Raw genomic sequence first — 23606 nt, forward strand, 5'->3', positions numbered from 1 at the left:
CTCTATCTATCTATCTATCTATCTATTATCTATCTATCTATCTATCATCTATTATCTATCTATCTATCTATTATCTATCTATCTATCTATTATCTATCTATCTATTTATCTATTATCTATCTATTATCTATCTGTCTATCCCGCATTTATTTACCCACTTAACCTGACATATTTTTACTTATCTCCCTATCTTACTATTATATTTATCACATGTCTACTTATTTAATCCTAAATCTAATGGAAGCAATATTCACGTTTTATTTGCATTTATTTATCTTCTACTTATTTACTTAGATTTTATATCTATCTAACTTCAAACTTTCATGTTTATTTATCTAGAATCCATCTACCGATCTAATGTATATCTACACCTAATTTGTATCAATTTACCTTGCTTTTATATTTATTCATCAGATATCCACCAATATATATTCCTATATTTAATATATAAGAAACTATCACGGTTATTCATCTGGAATTTACCTACCAATTCAATCTTTATCTATCATATCTAATCTATCTATGTATCTATCCAGTATATATACATGGTGTTTGTGCAGGATGGATACATATTTGTTTCCACACTATCTGCATTTATATAGGGTATTAAGGTGGGTTCATGATCCCTTTCTTCACACTGTCCCCCCATTTTCAGCAGCAGGAGTGACCCAGAAGGTAGCAGTGAGTGTGTGCTGAGTGTGCACTGCACTGAGTGTGAGTTGAGTGTGCACTGCAGTGAGTGTGTGCACAGCAGTGAGTGTGTGCTGAGTGTGCACAGCAGTGTGTGCTGAGTGTGCACAGCAGTGAGTGTGTGCTGAGTGTGCACAGCAGTGTGTGCTGAGTGTGCACAGCAGTGAGTGTGTGCTGAGTGTGCACTGCACTGAGTGTGTGTTGAGTGTGCACTGCAGAGTGTGTGCACAGCAGTGAGTGTGTGCTGAGTTTGCACAGCAGTGTGTACTGAGTGTACATAGCAGTGAGTGTGTATTGAGTGTGCACTGCAGTGAGTGTGTGCACAGCAGTGAGTGTGTGCTGAGTGTACCCTGCAGTGACGTCAGTGCTACGTGCCTGTGCTGCCTGTACCTGTGTAGAGGGGGCAGCATCTTCTCCTGTACACAGCAGCTATTGTGCTGGTATGGAGGCTCCTTCCTACTAAACCCCACAGACCCTCGCAGTAGGTTTTCCAGGCAGGTAAGACCCTCTGACCCCCATACCCATCACCGTCTGTGTACAGTTTAGACACAGGGTTTTCTGGTGTTTGTTGTGCAGCTCCTGGTGCTGCTGGAGGATGTGATGGTGGGGGTGATGATACCTGGCGTCCTCCATTCCTCTCATTGCTGCTGTAAACCAATTAGGGGCACATATGAGAGGCGAGAAGAATGGAGGCAAAGAGAAGAGAGTCTGCTGTCGCCCGTGGGGCTTCTGTGGACGAGAGAACAGTGAGCAGGACCCAGGACCCTCCATTACCGCGGGCTGCGCTGGGGCGAAGGTGCGGGAGCAAATGCTCGTCTGCACAGGCACCAAATGCCCCAAACCGGAACACACATATGTGTATATATATATATATATATATATACCACATACACAGAGGTCTCCTCATCATTACATGGCTCCACATACAGGTGGTTTCTTGCGAAAACATTTGCTGCAATTATTATTAATATTATCATCCTCAGTATCATCTTCATTATTTTACAATCGTTTTCTTTGAGCGCTCATTTTACCTCGGTTGTGATTTTTTTGTGCTTGGTCCAGAAGCTACTGTAATATAATATCTAATATTAGGTAGACGATGGATCTTGCATCGAAATAAATAGCAAAGTATAAAAATCAGATCATAAGTAACAAAATGATATCATTGTGGAGATGGAGAATATCCTGAAATGCCAGAGATGCTCCAGCACTTGTGTATATGGAGAGCCGAGCGTGTGTGTATACATAGTATATATATATATATGTGTGTGTGTAGGTATGTGTGTATGTATTTATGTATATTCTGGGTATATATATGGGCGTGTGTATGTGCATATGTATTGTCTGTATATATATATTTATTTATATATATATATATATATATATATATATATGTTTCTCACAAAATGAGAATGTAGCTTTGCTTCCATTATTACTAGTAATATATCGAGTCTGTGCAAATGACAAAACCACCTTTGCAGAATGTGTATATATACATACACACATACATATACACAAACACATATATACACACACACACAAATACACACACACACATTTATATATATACATGCACACAGACACACACACAAACACATATATACACACATATACACGCACACATATATACACAAACACACACACAAATAAATATATATATAGATCTATACACACACACACACACACACACACACATATATATATACTTCTATACACACACACACCTATAATATATACGTCTCTATTCTTTATCTGGAGAGATTGGCGCAGTTGGCACATTATTTGCCCCTCATGCTCGTGGTTTGCACGAGGTGCTGCCATCCATCCTCCAGTCCTTGCAGTCTGATCTGTTCCCTGGAGGGAGTGCAGATAGATTGGGCAGGAGAGCTGTGTAAGCAGCCGTGTGAATGGGGCAGGCCCGGGCTAAGCCGCTGCAGACGGTCGTGTGCGAGATATTTCACGTCCCGTTGAGTGAATTAATGGAATGAATAAAGCCCCAGAGTGGATCAGGCGGCTGTGCCCTGTCAGCTGCCACCCCCTCCCCAACCTCCAGGGCCCGGGTCTGTCCAGCACCCCATACAGGATAATGTTCCCTGAGAGCCATGGACCGGCAGAGAGGGGGTTAACAATCTGGGGAGTGAGAAGCTTTAATTCCAATCTAAACATGTAATCCAAGCATCAGTTATCAGGGGCAGCCCGGGCAGCAGTGACAGCTCCCTGGCACACAGCTCAGCTGCTCTGGTGACTCTATTGTGGCCACTGACACTGTTCACACACAGAGTAATATCCTCCAGCGGTAGAAACCTTCTGTTTAATACGATAGCTCTGTGCCAGCAATGTCCCTGGCACTGCCAGGAGCGGGGCAGCCGGTGCCACCCCAAATAACAAGAACAAAATCGCTTCGATATCTGTGATCGTATGCGATCATATTGTCCTCTCGCCGCAGCCAGGATCTTGCGTAAAACAGAATTTTTGTTACTTATCTTTTTTTGCTAGTTTTCCATCTAATAACCCGCAGAAATAAATCACCAGGAGAAAAGTCTTATTTACACATTTATTTAGCATTTTCTGAAAATATTTATTGAACGAATCAATGGTAAAAATTCAAAATGTTACAATGTATCTACAGTAATAATGAGGTACAAAGTAGGGAGCGACCAGGCGCCTAACACTGAGGTATCTCTGCGCCTTCCTCTGCGGCTTCTCTGCGCTTTACACCGAGGTAACTTGACGCCTTATACCGAGGCTTCTCTGCACCTTACACTGAGGCTTCCTTGCTCTTTACATTGAGGCATCTCTGCGCCTTACTCTGTGGCTTCTCTGCGCCTTATACTGAGGCTTCTCTGCACCTTACACTGAGGCTTCTCTGCGCCTTACACCGAGGCTTCTCTGCGCCTTATACTGAGGCATCTCTGCGTCTTACACGGAAGCTTCTCTGCGCCTTATACTGAGGCATCTCTGCGCCTTACACCGAGGTTTCTGTGCGCCTTACACCGAGATTTCTCTGCGCCTTACACTGAGGCATCTCTTCTCCTTACTCTGTAGCTCCTCTGCGCCGTTTACTGAGGCTTCTATGCGCCTTACTCTGTGGCTTCTCTGCGCCTTATACAGAGGCATTTCTTCGCCTTACTCTGTAGCTTCTCTGCGCCGTTTACTGAGGCTTCTATGCGCCTTTTCCTGACAATATTGTGCCATTGGATTGTATAGATATGTCTGTATCAGGTGGCAATAAAGTGACAGCGCCGAATAAGAAGCTGATGTGTCATCCAAGGTCTGTGCAGGTGTGAACAGTCCCCTAATACTGTATATGTGACCACAGCAAAAGTAGCCTCATCCCAGCGCTATAAACAAATCTGATAGAAGTTACTCACCTAAACATTTCTCATCTCCAGAGGGGTTTGCTGTTACACAAATAATAAAGAGGCTTCGTGCTGCAGTCACTGGATCCAGTCCGCCTTCCCTGTGACCAGTCTCAGTGCAGGGTCCCCCGGATTCCAGGGCAGGGGATGATCTCCTCTGTGTGACAGATCCAAGGCTCAGGCAGGGGCAGGGGGTGATCTCCTCTGTGTGACAGATCCAAGGCTCAGGCAGGGGCAGGGGGTGATCTCCTCTGTGTGACAGATCCAAGGCTCAGGCAGGGGCAGGGGGTGATCTCCTCTGTGTGACAGATCCAAGGCTCAGGCAGGGGCAGGGGGTGATCTCCTCTGTGTGACAGATCCAAGGCTCAGGCAGGGGCAGGGGGTGATCTCCTCTGTGTGACAGATCCAAGACTCAGGCAGGGGCAGGGGGTGATCTCCTCTGTGTGACAGATCCAAGACTCAGGCAGGGGCAGGGGGTGATCTCCTCTGTGTGAGTGCGGTGTCCGGAGGTCCCTGGTTCTCCTTCCTTCTCCTCCTGAACACAGAACCTCTGTCTGCGGCTGCATTTCCTCCTGACTCTATGGGGAGTTAACCTCTGCAGCGCCGGACGGTCCTCCCAGAATAATATGACCGATGTTAATAATGAGGATATCACACAACTATGATTCCTTTCTGACTTTGCTCGGATACTTTATATAATGTTGATACAATGTGTAAAATGTAAGGTTTGCAATGGGGGGAGAGCAGACACTGTGCTGCATGTGAGCGAGCACTGCAGAAATCCTGGGGGTCCGGAGAGGAGCTGGGATAGTTTGGCCTTCACTCTGTACTACTACTAATAACAATAACGCTCATCATCATCAATAATATTAATTTCCTCCTTTTGGCCACAGGCTGATTGGAATTTTATTAAAATGTGGAAAAAAACTTCATTTCCTTGTAAATTTGGCAGCAGTTGTGACGTCAGGGAGCGGCGTCAGGATGGCTGCAATGGCGAACTAGAGAGACAGCATCAAAAGCCAAAGCCAGCCCCCTATTACCTAATTACTAACTTTCAGACCTTTAAATCCGCCTCCCCCCTAACTCATGTGTAAAACATACACACAAATCAAACAAAGGGTCCAATCCTGGCTCAGTGAGTAAGTGCCCCTGTCTCCATACCAGCCCCCATTCCCCAGTCTGTACAACGCCCTGCAGTGATCATCGCCCCATAATACAAGCCACTATTACCATTAACCCCTTCTCGACATATTTGGCAGAATAAAAAAAAAACATGACTAGTCCGGTTTACTGGCTGAATTAACTTGTTTTGCTTTAATTAGTTGTTGTGTTTGTGGTGGGAGGAATAGAGGACAAAAAGCAGCGATCTGCATATTCTAATGCTGCTTTGTGCTGTGTTTGTGCAGACTTTAATCTGATGACTGTATTGTTTATTTTACTATTTATGTGTTAATCTCCTACATGTCACAGTTACTGGCAGCCCCCATCACCTGCACCCCACCATGCACGGACTGAGCCTGCCCCCCAATATGGAATATCCCCCTATATCAGGTGTGGGTGCAGACAGGCCCCCAGCTATAGACTTCTCTCTATACCTATATCTATAGACACAATTCTGGGTACAGACTGCGACCTATGGAAATAAAGAGACAAAGATCTCAATTAGTATATGAAATGTGTTGTTAGGAAATGTTAATGCCTCACACAGACAATGGATCTAACTGCATGTAAATAATTATCTATCATCTATCTATTATCTATTTATCTATTATCTATTATCTATCTATTATCTAGCTATCATATATCTAGCTATCTATTGTCTATCGATTATCTATCTATTATCTATCAATATATATATATATCTATTATTTATCTATATATTATCTATCATATATCTATCTATCTATTATCTATCTATCATATATCTATCTATCTATTTTCTATCTATCAAACACAATTGGAGGCAGCACACCAAAAAAGTATGAAAAATAGTGAAGTTTAACACTTCATTGTGGGCTATTAAACTTCACTATTTTTCATACTTTTTTGATGTGCTGCCTCCAATGGTCTTTTGTATTTACATGGTTGGTCGCTTTGCACCCATATCATTTTCTGGTGTTGCTACAGTTTTTTTTCTATCTATCTATCTATCTATCTATCTATCTATCTATCTATCTATCTATCTATCTATCTATCTATCTATCTGTCTATCTCATATCTATCTATCTATTCTATCTACCCATTATTCACTGTATTTCAACTCAATTAAACTACCACTTATTAATCTTTCTTTAAATATATATATTTTATATTATATTAGTTTTATATATATAAAAAAGTATAATTAACATTATATAAAGTAATTGGAGAAGGTAACATTGCCATGAGGTGTGTATATCATTCAAAGTTGATTTTGAAACAAAAAAATATTAAGACATATGTTAATATGTTAGGATATGTTGTAATTGGAAATGTAAAGATTTTTTTTACTCTTTTGGTTGGTTCAGTGGCTAAGTGTGTACTGCATTTGTAAGTGTGTAGATACAGGGATAGATGATAGATAGATAATAGATAGCTAAATAGATAATAGATAGAAGGATAGATAGAGAATAGATAGATAGAAGGATAGATAGAGGGTAAGATAGATAAATAGATAACAGATAGATAAATGAATAGATAATAGATAGATCTGTGAATTATCTTATTATATTGCATCTATCTATCCCTCTATCTATTCCTCTATCTATCTATCTATCTATCTATCTATCTATCTATATATCTATCCCTCTATCTATCTATCTATCTATCTATCTATCTATCTATCTCTCATCTATCTGTCTATCCTCTATATGTGATGTATAGAGACCCCCTTGATGATGCCTGATGAGTTTACATGCAGCAATACAATCCACATCTCCAGCATGTATAGTATTAGTATGTAAATGGTGCAGCAGACCACCCCTCCCATTAGTGCAGTCACTAATGACCCCCCCATGTCCCCAGTAATCAGCCCCCCACCTCCTCTGGGGTCTTTAGAAGTTTGGAGTGAATTAGGGAATGTGGCTTTTCAGGGGAGTGACCAATAGGAGCAGCGGGCTGAGCGGCTGCGCGCTGTGATTGGCTGGCCGGGGGTTATTAGCTGTGCGAGGCTGCGAGCTCCTGTCTAGTGAGGGGAGTCCAGCTGGCGCCAGGGCTGAGAGCGGAGGCTGCGGGATGGTACAGGGGAGGCCGGGAGCGGAGAGGCTGCCGTCACACTAACCTCCTGCCCTGCTGCTCTGCCCGATCGCTGCTCTCTGCAGGAGGCTGCACACGTTCTGCTGTAAGTAACTTTCCTGAAACTTTTCTTCATCCCCACTGGGCTGATAACAGAGAGTGCTGCAGAGAGTTACTGCTTGGTGCAATGTATCCACTATGACATTCTGTATCGCAGTTGTTTCCAGTTCTTGTAGCATTGCTGGAAGCACAGAGTAGTCACAATGTATCAGTGCTCCGGGTCTTTGCGGCTTCCACTTCTGTGTCGTTGTATCACTATTACTTGTACTAGTTGTCCTGATCTCTGGCGATGTCTGCTCTTCTCTCTGATGCTTTGCCTGCAGCCGCCTGGGGTTGGGCACTCTGGGGTGACTGGCATCTGCAGGGCATTTGCTGACCTGTAGGGAGGGAGAAGCTGAATTTAATGTCTTCTGCACTTTTTCACAGGTGTTCCTGCTTCTTCTGCTTCTAAGGAACACAAGAGGAATTCCCTTTCACCTTCAGTCACATAAGTCTATAGGGACCTGGGATAAATTTGGGAGTAAATGATGGAAGTGGCCACCGACCAGCCCCGCTGGATGGCACACCATGCCGTGCTGAATGGGCAGCACCCAGAGAGCCACCACCAGGGACTGGTACACAACTACATGGAGCCCACCCAGCTGCTGCCTCCTGATGAGGTCGATGTCTTCTTCAACCATCTGGATTCCCAGGGAAATCCCTATTATGCCAACTCTGCCCATGCCCGGGCCCGGGTGTCCTACAGCCAGGCGCACGGTATGTGAGCACCGCATGGTGTGAATGTGGTCATGTTCTGGGGAACACTGCACTAGGGCGCAATCTGTGACAGACTTCCTTCTCCAGTGGGTGCCATATTTTGTAACCCTTTACTTGCCACTGACAACAGAGGAGGAGCTCACTTTAGTTTATTGGTCCCAAAAAACTTGCTATTATTATTACTATTACTACTTTTTTTTTATTTTAGTTTTTATTATTTTATTTAATAATTTCGTTTTTTTATATTTGTTTTATTATAGTATAGTTATTTTTATTTCGTTATTTTTATTCTAGTATTTTTAGTTTTTCAGTGTTTTAATAATAATTTACATAAATGACACAGGGATAACCCCCAAAATACAGATCAAACGAGGGGATATTTGTGCGATTGGGGAGGGTCTTTATTGTGCTGGATGTGACCCTCATCCAGGAAAGATTAAGGCCATATTCCTCTAATATCTGGATATTCCTGTTCTATTGACAACTTAATCATAATTTTATTGATGTAGCCCCAACAATTTCTGCAGCATTTTGCACTTTTTATAGTATTATGTACTATTTGTTTGGATGCTGCCGTGCGTTATTTGCATGATATGAAGGTGTGAACTGTGCTGACATTATCATAGCTAATCTTATAAATGTCTTGCTATAGATGGGCCTGTATGCCATAGCTTGAGATGTGTTTGTATATGCATTTAGAGGATAGTGTGTACTGTACATGTCTCCATATGTTGTTGTGTATCTAGTCTGGATGGTATAATGGGGGCTATGATGCTAAATACAGTCTGGATGGTATAATGGGGGCTGTGGCTGCAGACTGGGATATTTTATGCTGCCAGGAATTATTGCCATGGATTACTATGACCTATGTGGCTAATTGCCGGCATCTTCTGTTCGCAGCTCGCCTGACCGGCAGCCAGATGTGCCGGCCACACATCCTGCACAGCCCCGGACTGCCCTGGCTGGAGAGCGGCAAGTCTGCCCTGTCCGCTGCCCATCACCACAACCCCTGGACTGTCAATCCCTTTGCAAAGACCCCCTTGCACCATGCGGCCACGGGGGGCTCCCTGTACCCGGGCGGGGGCTCCTCGGGGGCCGGATCCGCCTCACACTCCAGCCCGCACCTGTTCGGTTTCCCCCCGACCCCTCCTAAGGATGTATCCCCGGATCCGGGCAGTGCGGCCTCCCCGGCCTCCAGGGCTGAGGACAAGGACAGTATCAAGTACCAGATGTCCCTGTCTGAGGGGATGAAGATGGAGGGAGGAAGCCCCCTGAGGAGCAGCCTGGCGCCCATGGGAGCTCAGTCATCCACCCACCACCCCATCCCCACCTACCCCTCCTATATGCCGGCAGCCCATGACTACAGCAGCAGCCTCTTCCATCCTGGCAGCTTATTGGGAGGCCCGGCCTCCAGCTTCACCCCAAAACAGAGGAGCAAAAGCAGATCGTGTTCAGGTGAGACCCCCAACACTGTCTATAACTTCTGCTGTATCAAAACCTGATCAAAACAGACAAATAATCACCTGTAGATCTTATATACAAAATGTGACCGATTTCCTGCATACATTAAAAAAAGAAAAGACAACGAATAAAAATACTTCAGAGGTGCAGACCGACCCCAAACACTTGCACCCACTTATCCATGATAAATACCGTCCCAAAAGTCACAGATAATTATCCTCCATAGGGAACAGCTGTTGCCCTTGTAAATGGGTCTACCCCAGTAGAGAAAATATATGAATTGTGATGTATAAACTATATTCCTACTGGGAATATGACTGGGAGCTCAAACACAGGCTGGATACATTTGTAAAACATGGCAGGGATAAATCGTTATCAATAGGTGGGCTACAGACCCTTCAGGGGGAACTGGCCACACTACAAACAGGGGGAAGCTTGGTGGGCGACCCTGGCTCCAGGACTGGGGTAATGGAGAAAATATGACTTTACTATTACACTCTATCTAGATCATGAATATACATGACTTCCCAATGTCTGCACAAAAGGATTTTCACGAATACACCATTCTTTTTTTAAATCTACAATTACAGTAAAATAGAAATAAAACCAAAATGGATATTTTTTACATAAATTCGTGCTGTGCAATATTACAAATTATCCATAGAAAATAAATATATAATAGGAAAATGTTATATATATAAGCAAAAAGCTTTTCTGTTAGATACTTTTTAGTACATCTCCATTAATTATGTCAAATGCAGGAGTTGTTGTTGAATTAATTCATCCCGAATATAAAGTCTGCAGAGATTTATATTATAGGACATAACTCGCTGATGACGATCATCACTGCTTGTTAATGACAGGAGCAATTTTCATCAGAATGAATAGAGCTGTGTGCAGATGCAGCGTCTTTTTATAATTATATTGTTATTATACTATTAGTAGGTAATTTCTTTAGCTTGTACTACAAGGTTATTTTCTCCCACTGACAGCAATCTTTTTTTTTTTTTTTTTTTTTTTTTTTAGCTGTCACACACTTTTAGTAGCTGCAGTAAATTTGCATCCAAATGTTAAAAAAAGGATCAGAAAAATATATAATTTGGAAATGCGAAACCTTAGGGAGGACTCCTGCTTCCTGCTCTCACTGCAGACCGGGAGGAAACCTTTCATGTTTTTTTATGCGAAACATTTATGCCTTGTTTTATGGACTTTTTCTACTTTATTTGTCCTGTAAAAAATGAGATTTATTAATTATAGTCATTTTTTTATGCAAAACATTCCTCTATTGTTTTATTAGTTTATGGACTCTTTCTACTTTTTTTTTGTCCTGTAAAAAATGGATGTATTTATTTGTATAGAACGGATGAGATACTATAATTAAATCTCATTACCTTGCCATGTATCTTGTTGTTAAATTATACCGATTATATAATAATGGAATTATCGTATGCTATGTTTTTAATGATGGAATTATCTATCTTGTGTTATTAATGATGGAATTATCCTTGTTTACAAATAAGAAACGATAAGATAAATATTGTTACTTCCGACTAAGTTTATTAGCAGTTGTCGGGGTTTCTACATGGAGACCCTATAAATAATTGTAAGAATAAGTGATGGATTTTTTTCTGTACTGCATTGGATATATTTGTATCTACATTTCTGGGGGTGCAATCAGTTGTTATAATGAATTATTGCTGTGCAAACTTTACTGCTGCTTTTTCTGATTTGTGTCTGGAGATCAGTGCAAAAATATTGTGAATTTGTTTTTAAAGAAAGAAATCCGGTTTCTTCGTGTTTCCATTTAGAAGGGAGAGAGTGTGTGAACTGTGGAGCCACGGCCACGCCGCTGTGGAGGAGGGACGGCACCGGCCACTATCTCTGCAATGCCTGCGGCCTCTACCACAAAATGAATGGTCAGAATAGACCACTCATTAAACCCAAGAGGAGACTGGTAGGTGACTCTGACCTGAACACTCGTTTGGGAGGAGGGGAGTTTGACCTGTGCCAGCTAATGTCAAAACTACAACTCTCAACATGCTAGAATGCTAGGAGTTATTATTTTAGAAAAGCTGGAGAGTCACAGGTTGCAGTTCACACTGTTTTTTTTATTTTTTTTTATTTATTGTTTGTGTTCTATTTCTGGGCTTATGATCTAATATCCAGTTAGATATATGGATACTAATTTATATTTAGACATGCATTTATTATTGGCTTGTGTTTTTTTTTTTTTTTTTTCTTTTACAATGTTTAGGTAGCATTTTTTTGGCTTCATTCACACCTGTGAAAAAAAAAAAAAAATACTAGTGTCATTGTTTTGCATCAGCGCGTCATCCATGTGTCCGTTTTTAACATCAGTGTCTTTTACGGATGGATAAATAAATAAGGCTCCATTTTGTTCTATTTGAAACTGATCGAGTAAGCAAAAAAACGGAAGGCTAATTAACGAATCAGTTGTCCATAGACTTCAATATTAAAAAAAATGGATCCAGTTGAGAATAGTTTTTTTTTTTAGCTGGATAAGGCTGTTCACCTGTCCAGTAATCATCCTTTAGAACAGATCCAGCAGCAATCTATTAACAGTTGCGCAGACAAAACTCTTTTGTTCACCTAAAAAAAAACTATTTAAACTTTTTTTTATTTTTTAACTGAAGTCTATGGAAAACTGATCCCTTAAATAGCCATCCATTTTTCTCCCTTTTGAAAAAGATAATTTTTTTTTTTTGTTTACTGGAGGTGGAAAAATAAATATATTGCTTATATAACTGGACATGTGACCTTGAGTAATCCTCTATTGAAACGGATCCGTTACAAATGGGAGAAAAACGGATGACTAACAGATCAGTTTTACGTAGACTTCCACGTTAAAAGAAAAAAACAAAAAACAGATCCAGTTGAAATCAGTTTTTTTTTAGGTCAACAAAAGTTGTCTGCACAATTTTCTGGATCCGTTCTAACTACTGAATACTGGACATGTGAACATAGCCTTAATTACAAAGTTTCTCCTATACTTTGCAATGTTAAATGTTTACAGCACAATGATGCAAAAACACTGACACCAGTACCATTTTTTTTTTTTTCACGGATGTGTTTAAATCTAGAATGACTCCTTAGTAAGGAGGATGCGTTCTGTGTGGTCAGAAAGCTCTGCAGGAGTTGTGACATCACCTTTCTTCATGGTTTCCTATAGCTAGTATTGAACTTGAGGAAAGGGGTCTTATTTCTGGTTACAGGTTTAAACTGCAACCCCCAACCAGGGGTGTATATATAATTTCTGTATGGTCAACCTCTGTCTAACCTCAGAGCAGACACCGCTGCCACCAGTCCTGACCGCTGCCACCAGTCCTGACCGCTGCCACCAGTCCTGACCGCTGCCACCAGTTGCAACAATAGAATATTGATCTTAACAGTTACACTAGTGTCAGGTGCTAAAGTTCCAGGATGACGTTACAGCTAGTTTAGGACTTGTATGTGCACATGTTGATTATTTGGTGCATATATTTCTGCACCATTTCTTTGCAGAAAAAGCGCTGCATAAAATAGCTGCGTTTTTGGTGCAGATTTTTCCCCACTCATTAGATTATGTTCCCACTGATGAGCTTTTTGGTGAGTTTTTGATTTAGCAGACTTTCTGCATCCATTAAGTAAAATAGGTCACTTGCATTTTTTTTTGGAAAATACGTAACGTAAAAAAACTCTTCAAACTCAATGTGCGTGCACACATTAAGTACTTGGTGCAGAAATTTCTGCACCGTTTCTGAATCTCTTGGGAGGAAAAGCGCTGCATAAAATAGACACGTTGAGTTTTTCACGTGTGTTTTTTGATGCAGATTTCTTCCCCACTTATTAGGGCATGTGCACACTTTCAGTATTTGGCACAGAAATTTCTCCCATCTCTTCGCTGGAAAAAAAAAACGTTGCATAAAATAGGTGCCTATTTGGTGCAGATTTTTCCTGATCCAGTGAAATCTGCAGCAAAAATGCTGAAAGAATTTACATTCTGCAGATTTAAATTTTGAAAATCAAAAATAAGCCCCGTGTACAGGAGACTTCAGGATTCTCATTCACTTTGCTGTCATCAGGAAACCCTTTAGGTTTTGTTACAAATCTGCGCAGAAAAAAAAAAAAAAAAGCAACAAATCTGCAAGGTGTGCACAGGCCCTTGTAGTTCCCCAGGAGCCTGAGAACAATGCACAGTGACCGGGCTGCTCCCTTCATGCTCTGCCCGACCAGTCCCCTTATCAGCCTCATAAGTCAGGGGAACACCCTGGCTGTAATGTGGAGTCACTGGTCTTGTGTAGTCTGGAGCACAGTGACTTTTCTTCCCCCTCTTTCTCTCCAGGTCTCAGACAATCCCTACATTTTATAAGCTATTGGTTTTCTTTCTTTTTCCATGGAGTCACCTCTCCACTTTGTGTTTGGGAACTTGCCTTTGTTGTACAGGGCTCTATGTGAGCTCATGCTGGAAGCTTCCTATCCGGATATCTGCATTGTGCTGATAAGGAAACCTCCACTCTCTGTTTCCGGACATAAAATAAAAAGTTTAGAGTTTTACCCTCTAGGCGAGGCCGTCCCGGCTGTTTTGAAATGTCCAATACTTTACAAATAATGCCTCTGAGGTTAATAATAATAAATGTATGTGTTTTCTTGGAAAGACTTAGGGGGAAGGTAGACCCCCCCCCCCCCAAAAAAAAAAAAAAAATCCAAAATATTAACTCTTAGAGTGCCACTGGAAACTCCAGCTCTGACCTCTAAGTCATCCTGTTACTCAGAGAAGGGGGAATTCCTTTGTCACCTAAAACATTAGCTCTTCTCTGCCTAATTGACTTTCAAGCTTAGAATAGTCAAATCCCTGGTGGCAGCATTGTTAAGAAGCTTGAAAAACAAATTATTCAGGGTATTAATAAAAATGCGATGAATTACAAACGCAGTCAGATGATTGAACCTGATATTTCTGCATTTTTTTTTTTGACATTTTGATGATAAATCCACATTGAGGAATATATATATAATTTTTTTTTTTTTACGACTTTACAGGTATATGTTATGTCCGTGTTTTTCATGGATCGATCATGTACCCATTAAACTACCTACATTCCCTTGGTGAGTTTTTGATGTTGTAGATTTTTTTTTTGCGCCCATAAGTCACTTGCATTTTTCTGAAAATACGCAGCGTAAAAAAAAACTCACGAAAAACTCATTGTGGGAATGTAGCCTTATAGTCCAAGGGGCTGTTCACGTGTCTTTTTTTTTGGGGGGGGGGGGGGGGGGAGACCAAGCATCCAAAAAAAAGGGAAGAATGTCAATTTTTTTGATTGAAAACATGTATCAAATCCTCCATCACCAGTTGATGGGTCCATGAAAGTAAAGGATAGCACATGGATCCACCATCTATTTTTTTTTTTTTTTTTTTTTTTTTTTTTACTTAATTTAGAGGTCTGTGTTTTTTGACATATGCAAAAAAAATAAAAATAAACTCCATTTCATCAGTGGTTGGCCAGCGTCAATTTTTTACAATCAGTGATTTTCTCATATGAGAATAAATACAAAGTCGCCAATTTACTGCAATGTTATATACACGGATTGTACACTGCTACCGTCCCTGTACTGACCGTAATTTTCATGGACCCTTGACTTCTGTGGGTAATGCTGATCTGATCAAAAACTGACACGTCGCCTTGATGTTTTTCCGTACACATGATCTGCAAAAAAACAGTTCACTATTTATTTATTTTTTGGGGCACCATTGATTCATTTGAAAAAAACAAACGCAACAAATTTAAATGACAGAAAATAAACTAATAATGATAGATGGGTACAGAGGGGAGAGGGCCCTGGACTACCGGTTAATGGGGAAAGACTGTAGGTCGGGGGGTTGCGCTGGCTCCACTGGTGGCGAGGCGGTGGCACCGACTGTGGTGGAGGCAGCGGAGTTGGTGCAGGATGTAGCGTTCTTGAAGAGATGGGTTTTCAGGTTCCGTCTGAAAGTTCCAAATGTGGCAGATAATCGGACGTGTTGAGGCACAGAATTCCATAGGACGGGGGATATTCGGGAGAAGTCTTGGAGGCGACTGGGTGAGGAACGTACAAGTGTGGAGGAGAGAAGGAGGTGTTGGGAGGATCGGAGGTTGCGTGTTGGGAGATATCTGGAGACTAGATCGGAGATGTATAGAGGAGAGAGGTTATGGATGGCTTTGTAGGTCACTGTTAGAAGTTTCAACTGGATACGTTGGGGAAGGTGTAGCGAGGAGAGAAGTGGCTCTGTCGGGATTTGATGGGTATGTACGTGTTTTACGCAGATAGAACAAAGTGATTCATGGACAGCCCTGAATGAAGCCAAACTGTTTATTGGATAGGAATTATTTTTCATACTTATGTTAAAAACCAACACAGACCCAAACAGTTGAAAATCTGAATTACAATAATTAAATGGTCCGTTTTTTTTTCTTTCACGCTCAAGAGGGAAAAAGATGTCTGAAGTGTTACCAAGTTTAGTAATTTTTCTGCTTTTTCAATTAATCTTCAGAAATAATCAATATATTGTTACATTGTCTAGAGGCCGATAGAGCAACATTTGTGTAATATGGTTCTGGTGGCACATACTGACCGGCATTGATCTCTCCCTTAACAGTCAGCAGCTCGGAGAGCAGGGACCTGTTGTGCAAACTGTCAAACAACGACCACAACCTTATGGCGACGCAATGCAAATGGAGACCCAGTGTGTAACGCCTGCGGACTGTACTACAAATTACACAATGTAAGTCGCCTCCCGGTGATGGCAGAGCTTGGCTTCCTTGGAATTCAATGAGATTGGTTTCTGTTAGGTGCTCCCCGGGGTAATGCACCATTCATCCTGCAGCATAGCAATGCCACATCCAATGTGACCTAACAATGCAACAGCTTGGCTACTGCAGCCCCGTAAAACCAAAAGGGAGACGGCAAGACAATAGCTGCACAATCATCGGCTTCTCTTTCAATTTGTTGAATTAATTTGGATGATGTTGGTTTAACCATTCAGCTACTGAATGACGTCTACTTGTCCCAAACTCCTCAAATCGGTGACAAGGGAGCCAAAATTGCAATAAAGACTCCAAATATTATACATTTTTGAATATTTACTTACACTGTAACTTGTGCAATAGAACCAGTGCACAGTCCGATGGGCACAGTCGGCGCCAGAAACGCGTCAAGAGTTTTTTTTGCAATTGATTTCATCTGATTTTTAACTTGGAAGATTTTTGTAGAATTTGGATGTGCCCATCCGCCCATTTTCTACCAACGTCACAAGTAACTATTGGGCATCGGCGACATTACCGACTTGTTCTCCAGCCGAGACGTGCAGGTGCCAATGAGAGAGCTACTTATACTTTTTTTTATATATTTTGGCCAGACTAATAAAAAATAAAATCATTTTAATAATAAAAACCATCTGTGTCCCTCTTGATTGAAGGGAGGTCTTATTTTCAGTGCTTAATTGTCAAGGAAATAGCATTAACCTGGCACATCTCCTCCGCCGGAGCGCAGAAGTATTGTACATGGTTCAAATTAGACCCGAGTCTGATGTTCTTGTATTTTGTTACAGGTGAATAGGCCCCTGACCATGAAAAAGGAAGGAATTCAGACCAGGAATAGGAAAATGTCCAACAAGTCCAAGAAAAACAAGAAAGGCTCGGAGTGTTTTGAGGAACTTTCCAAGTGTATGCAGGAGAAGACCTCCCCCTTCAGCCTGGCCAGCCACATGGCTCCAATGGGGCACTTGCCTCCGTTCAGCCACTCCGGCCACATTTTGCAGACACCGACACCAATCCACCCTTCCTCCAGTTTGTCCTTTGGGCACCCACACCCATCCAGCATGGTGACAGCAATGGGATAAATATAATTCCTATAGAGACTGTGTAAGAGCACGTGGGCATTGCCTGGGTTGGCGCCTGGAGACCTCCAAGAAGACAATGTAGAGTTGGCGTTCACATTGGACTTAAACAGGACTCCATGGTGGGACCAGATAAGCACTTTCCTCCTCCCTCCCTCCGGACTGGAAATAGGAATAATCAGTTTTTTTTCCACTTGCCGACCAACCCGCAGTGAAGGTAATAAGGTGGATGGACATAGTGAGATCTTATCTCCTTACTTCTGTTTCTAAATTACTGTGAATATTGTAAATACATTAACGTCTCTTGTGGGTGGAAAAAGAAACCCGGTGGTAGTTGATGCTGGATTTATACTTACAGACTTGTTACAAAAAAAATAAATAAAATGGACCCCTTTTTATATAGATAAAACAAAACAAATTTAAGGCTTAATTTTAAAAAGAAAAATATTTATTTTTTGCTCCTGGAACTTTTTTTTTTTTTTTTTTCTCAATCCGTCTTTTGCCCTGGTCATTGGGAATCGTCTGCCGGGGTTGTGCTCCTTCTTGGACATCTTTTGACCTGAACTTAACCCTTCTGGCGCTGGAGGGTTGATGGTGAAGAGGTTTTCTTTTTGGACTAAACAACCGTGAAGGCAAACAAACATTGAAAATTGTTTTATGTGGTTTTCTGTAAGTGATTTCACCTGGTCCAAGATTTCTTGAGCTTTATCCTTTTTTTTTTTTTTTTAGACTTTTTATTTTTAAGGCTCGTTGGCTTCGCTCCCCGACATTCCTTGTTTTGCACGTGCCAGATTTTCTTGAAATTCAGATATGTTTTCAATGTAACAAGAGAAATATTTAGATCTATATTCTATCATTATTTCAGAATGGCTTTTTTTTTTTTTTATGTGCGACCGTTAATTGTTCAATTATTTTAGGCCAATGAGACGTCACCTCTTGATTTTATATGAAGCCAATTCGGGACACTTAGGAAAAAAAAAAAAAAAATATATATATTTTTTTGTGTCCTCCTGTTTTTATCTTTTAGCAGAAAGTTTGATCATTTTTGTTTTTATTATAATGATGTGAAAATGTAACATGCTCGCCCCGTCTAAAAAAAAAAAAAATCTAAATGTTAACTATTTAATATCACATTATTATGTGTATATATTAATTATTAATCTGATGGCGTAGCAGGGTGGAGGATAAAATGCAGACAACGAATCCATTGATGTAAAAGCAAATGTATCAAAAAAATTTAATTCTGCGGTTTTTAACATTTACACAATATGCAACACTTTTTTTTTTTTGGGTGGGGGGGATTAATATAGGGCCAACTTTTATGAGCCCAGGCATAGATGCACATACTAAAAAAGACGGTTGATGGGAAAAAGAGTAAAAAAATTTGGGGATTGCACCCTAAGGTCCTTTTAAAATTTCTTTAGACTCTTAGATGCCAGGAAACATTTCCCGGTTGCACGAGGGTTAATGCTCATGGTACAAGCTGTACATTATTTTGTACCTTTTTTTTTATTTTTAGGTGGTTGGGGAGGGAAATTATATCACTGATACAAGAAATATAAAAGTGCAATATCTTGCCAGCCTGCAGTTCAGTCTGGGGGCCCGGAATAAATTATTTTGTATTGGTAGCCGCATAAAAATTATACAGTGTTTTTTTTTTTTTTGTTTATTTTTTTTTACCTTGTTTTGTTTAGTGACCTTAAGTTATTGTTGATTCTGTAAACCATGTTTATAATATTGTCTGTAAAAAGTGTATGCTATCCTCCTATTCAATGAAGGTGAATATTATGAATAATAAAAACAAAACTTTTGTGGAATGTTGGATTTTTTTATTTACACATTTACTATCTAAAACGTTTCCTTGCATTTTGGTAAAAATCTGAATATTAGAGGTAAAACAAATTGTATTCTATAATCCAGATTGATTAACCTAATATAAATATTTTTGGTGCCTTTTTTATTTTTATTTTTTCTGATATTATTTTAATTTTTCTACAAATGCAAAACCTATGAGAAATTGAAAGATGTCCTTCGCACTTTTTTTTTTTTTTTTTTTAATTTTGTAACATTTCTACATGTGATTTTTCTCTGGTCATTTTGAAGCTATGTTCCCACAATGATTTTTTTTTGAGTTTTTTTACACGTTGTATTTAAAATAAAAATGCAAGCAACCTACTTTACTAGAAAATCTGTAGCATCAAAAACTCACCAAAAGTTGATCGTGTGAACATAGCCTTATAGAAACCGTTAGGCTACATTCACACAATCAGATTTTGATGAATTTTTAGATGTTGCAGAATTTCTGCATCCATTAAGTTAAAATAAATTACTTGCATTTTTTTTGAAAATACAGCATAAAAAAACTCATCAAAAACTGGTAACATAACCTTAAGGTTAAAAAAAACCCCAAAACATATAAATACAATACCTGGAGAATTCGCTGACCCCCGAAACTGACAAGTTAAAAAAAAACACCTTGAAACAAAATCATCTGGACAAAAAGTCCTGAAACGTGTGGAAACGCTGAATGGAATCCAGACTAACCTTTAAGTCTTTAAGCTATTTTTTTTATTTTTATTATACCATTAAATAGATTTGATATGTGCAGATTATGGATTGAGGTTGGATCACACGCGGTATTATACTGCAGATCAGCGCTACATCTGTTTTTGTTTTTTTAAATTAAATGTTCAAAAATAATTCAAAACTCACAAATAAAATCTGGAAAATCCACAATGGAAAAAACAAATAAATCCACCTATTAACACATTGTTACTGCGATGCATTTTACGCAGTAAATATATTTTAGCATGATCCTCTATCCACCTTGTGGTCAGCTGTTTATTTGGGATTCATCTGTATGTCCTGTTTAGGCCACGTTCACACATTCAGTATTTTATTTCAGTATTTGCAAGCTAAAACAAAGAGCAACAATCAGAGAAAAAGTATAATACGAACACATCACCACTTCTGCATTTTTTCACAGACTCCGGGATTTGCCTTACAAATACTGATGGGGGGAAAAAAAAAGCCAAATTATTGAACGTGTGAATGTGGCCTTAGACTTATAAAGTTTTGGATGGAGAAAGTACATGGAGCCTGGTTAGGTGTGTATATGACACTGCCAGGTTATGTACAAATGCTGATTGAATTTTTGAAAGAGTAGAAAAGAAGCCAAATGTTTAACAAGTAATCGTGAGATTATAATTTCTAAGTTTATTTACAATTCTTACGATTAGAACAATTAACAAAGTTTAAAAAAGTTTTAAAAATTTGTATCTGGTTTTGTGTCCATGGCACATAGAATTTCATTATTTTAATAAATAAATTAAATGTCCCCATCTTGCCCCGATCTTACCGCCCTACTGCTATGCTGAATTGCACAGATCACACTGATCTACAGAGAATTATCATACTAAACATGCTAAGACAACTGCAGTATTTTTTGTTTCCAGATGGAACCAGTTTGGCAGGATCCAGGGGACAGGCATTCCTGATTCAGACTTTACCTGAATCCCATATAAAACAATTGCATTAACCCCTTTGCGACCTCCGGGTTTTTCCTTTTTTGCATTTTCGTTTTTTGCTCCCTGTCATCCTAGAGCCATAACTTTTTTTAGCTTTATTTTTCCATCAATGTGGCCATTTGAGGGCTTGCTTTTCGGGGGGCGAGTTGTACTTTTGAACAATACCATTGGTTTTACCATATCATGTACTGGAAAATGGGGGAAAAAAATCAGTTTGGTGAAATTGCAAAAAAAGTGCAATTCCACAATCTTTTTTTTTTTTTTTTTTTTTTTAATTTTGCCATTTTCTCTAAATGCTAAAACTGAACTGCCATTACGATTCTCCAGGTCATTACGAGTTCGTAGATACCAAACATCTATAGGTTATTTTTTAATTAAGTGAAAAAAATCCATAGTTTGCAAAAAAAAATTAAAAAAAATGGTGCCATTTTCCGAGACCCGTACCGTCTCCATTTTTCAGGCTCTGGGGCCAGGCAAGGGATTATTTATTGTGTGCTGGGCTGTCGTTTTTATTGATACCATTTTGGGTTAGATACGATCTTTTGATCGCCCGTTATTGCATTTTATTGCAATGTTGTGGCAACCAAAAAAAAGTAATTCTGGCGTTTTGATTTTTTTTCTCATTACATCGTTTACCGATCGGATTGATTCTTTTTATATATTGATCGGACGATTCTGAATGTGGCGATACCAAATATGTGTATTTTTTTTATTTTGAATGGGGCGAAAGGAACTAGTGTCGCGCTTCCGGTGCGGCGAGGTTAAATGCCGCTGTCAGAGATTGATAGCGGCATTTAACATGTTAACAGCTGTGGGAGGATCTCGATTCCACCCGCGGCTGCTAGAGGCACATGGCAGCTGATCAGATCACCTATCATGTGCCCGGTAACATACAGGCTCAGTGCCGGAGCCCGTATGGAGTGCAGGAATACCACCTCAGATGTACTCGTACGTCCAAGGTGGTAAAGGGGATAACCCCATCTACATTTCTCTTATTACATACATTGAATAGACACTAAACTATGTCTCCATGATGGGGCTGAGATACAGATCTCGTGGATATATATTGACTGATTATGTCTGCCGTCTCTCCATAACTATATCTGATTCTTGAGATATTGTAATGACTACAAGCAATTCTGCCGAGCTTTCTTCTGTCTGTAGCTCACAACTTCTTGCCTATTAATGGGGTTTTTCCAACTATTCACATATTCCCTGATAGGGAATCCTTTCCAATGTCGCATTCAGACGTCCGTTTTTCTTGTACGCGTGTTTTTTTATTCACAGATGGCACATGTACCTATGAGGTACATCTGAAACTTTTTAAATGTCCTATTTTTTTTTCTTCCTAGGACCAAGTGTCTGTATAATGTCCAATTTTCAGCTGAGGGACGGATCAAAATCAGCAATGCAAGTCTATGGGTCTGTGAAAAAAATCTGACTGCACTCGGATGCTATCGGAGAGAGGTCCGATGTTCACGGACTTTCATATAGAAGAAGATGGGAGAAACTTTTATTTTCTTAATGTACAAGATCACACTCTGATCAAAAAATCGTTACGTGTGTAAAAGTCTGACATCTGAATGAGCTAATAACAAAGAGGAATTGTCCAAAGTGGAGAACAGTGAACACAGAAGGAAATTATTTTGAGGCCGCGTTCACACAGTCAGTATTTTACATCAGTATCTGGAAGTCCAAACCAGGAGATGAACAATCAGAGGAAAAGTATAATAGAAACACGTCACCAATTCTGCATTTTTCACCCACTCCTGATGTTATCTCAAACACTGATGTGAAATACTGACCGTGTGAACGTGGTGTTACATTGTAGATATTTATCCTCCATATGATATAACCTGTTACTATCCAGCTTTAATCAAATGTATATGGATAATGGACGTTCACTCAATACCCCCTTAAATAACGCTAATAGATAAACATTATTGCAAATTTACAAATAAAAATATTCATGGCTACTTTGCAAAATTTGGATATAAGAAACCTCTGCAAAAGAGACTCTCAAAGTCTTAAGAAAGATGTTGTAAGTTTGTCGTTCGGAATAAAAAAAAGAAAAATCCTGCGTTTCACTAATTGCCGGTCTCCTAATTAATCATAGTACAATTATATTGTCCGGCATTCCGTTACTTTCACGGCACTTGGAGGATTTACAAAGGAATAAAGAACATAGTTCCCCTAATTGTCCTCTGTAATTGTGACAAATTAGTGGGTTGTTTTAATTGGAGCACGATCTAGAGTTTTTTTTTTTTGTAGGCTTAAACTCCGCAGAAAGAGACAAATACGTCCCTGTCTGAAGTTTATCTACAGAGACGATGACTATAGGGCACAGCCATTAACAAATGACCTTCATCCCAATAATTGTAACATGACAATAACGTCTTATCATTAGTCCACAACTTCCGTGCAGATCGCGGCCGCTCTGAGCAACAAGCTGAAATGTATAGGACAGCATTCTCATCAGAGCCCTTAAAGGGAGGGTCCATCAGATCTGGCTGTTATAGGTGGGGTTTATCCTGATGGGACAATCCCTTTTAAAAGCAAAATTTCACCTTTGATAACCATCTACTTATGCTTTCATTCAATTTTCTCATACAGTACAGACCAAAAGTTTGGACACACCTTCTCATTTAAAGATTTTTCTGTATTTTCATG

The 23606-nt window shown here is 39.9% G+C and overlaps 1 protein-coding gene and 1 pseudogene across 4 annotated transcripts in view; one reads left to right on the top strand and one right to left on the bottom strand.

The window, feature by feature from the left end:
* Positions 1-3807, bottom strand: part of LOC141157771 (uncharacterized) — an 86666-nt pseudogene extending 82859 nt beyond the window's left edge.
* GATA2 (GATA binding protein 2) overlaps positions 1-22886 on the top strand; it is a 26103-nt gene extending 3217 nt beyond the window's left edge. Inside the window, exons 1-7 of one of the 4 annotated variants that reach the window (XR_012247811.1) lie at positions 7187-7368; positions 7749-8078; positions 8979-9533; positions 11315-11493; positions 16171-16296; positions 17122-17626; positions 22289-22886. Coding sequence is in view for 3 of the 4 variants with exons in the window: in XM_073644926.1 (XP_073501027.1) it covers positions 7847-8078; positions 8979-9533; positions 11315-11493; positions 16171-16296; positions 17122-17412 (1383 nt within the window). In the remaining variant the exon portion in view is untranslated. Of the gene's footprint in view, positions 1-7186; positions 7369-7748; positions 8079-8978; positions 9534-11314; positions 11494-16170; positions 16297-17121; positions 19227-22288 lie in introns of those variants that run through there. The other 3 variants (XM_073644925.1, XM_073644927.1, XM_073644926.1) reach the window with 3 other exon arrangements.
* The last annotated feature ends 720 nt before the right edge of the window (positions 22887-23606 follow it).

This window comes from Phyllobates terribilis, unplaced genomic scaffold (assembly GCF_046119375.1).
Source record: "Phyllobates terribilis strain yellow unplaced genomic scaffold, ASM4611937v1 Scaffold_8__6_contigs__length_399053987, whole genome shotgun sequence".
In the NCBI taxonomy this organism is placed as follows: domain Eukaryota; kingdom Metazoa; phylum Chordata; class Amphibia; order Anura; family Dendrobatidae; genus Phyllobates; species Phyllobates terribilis.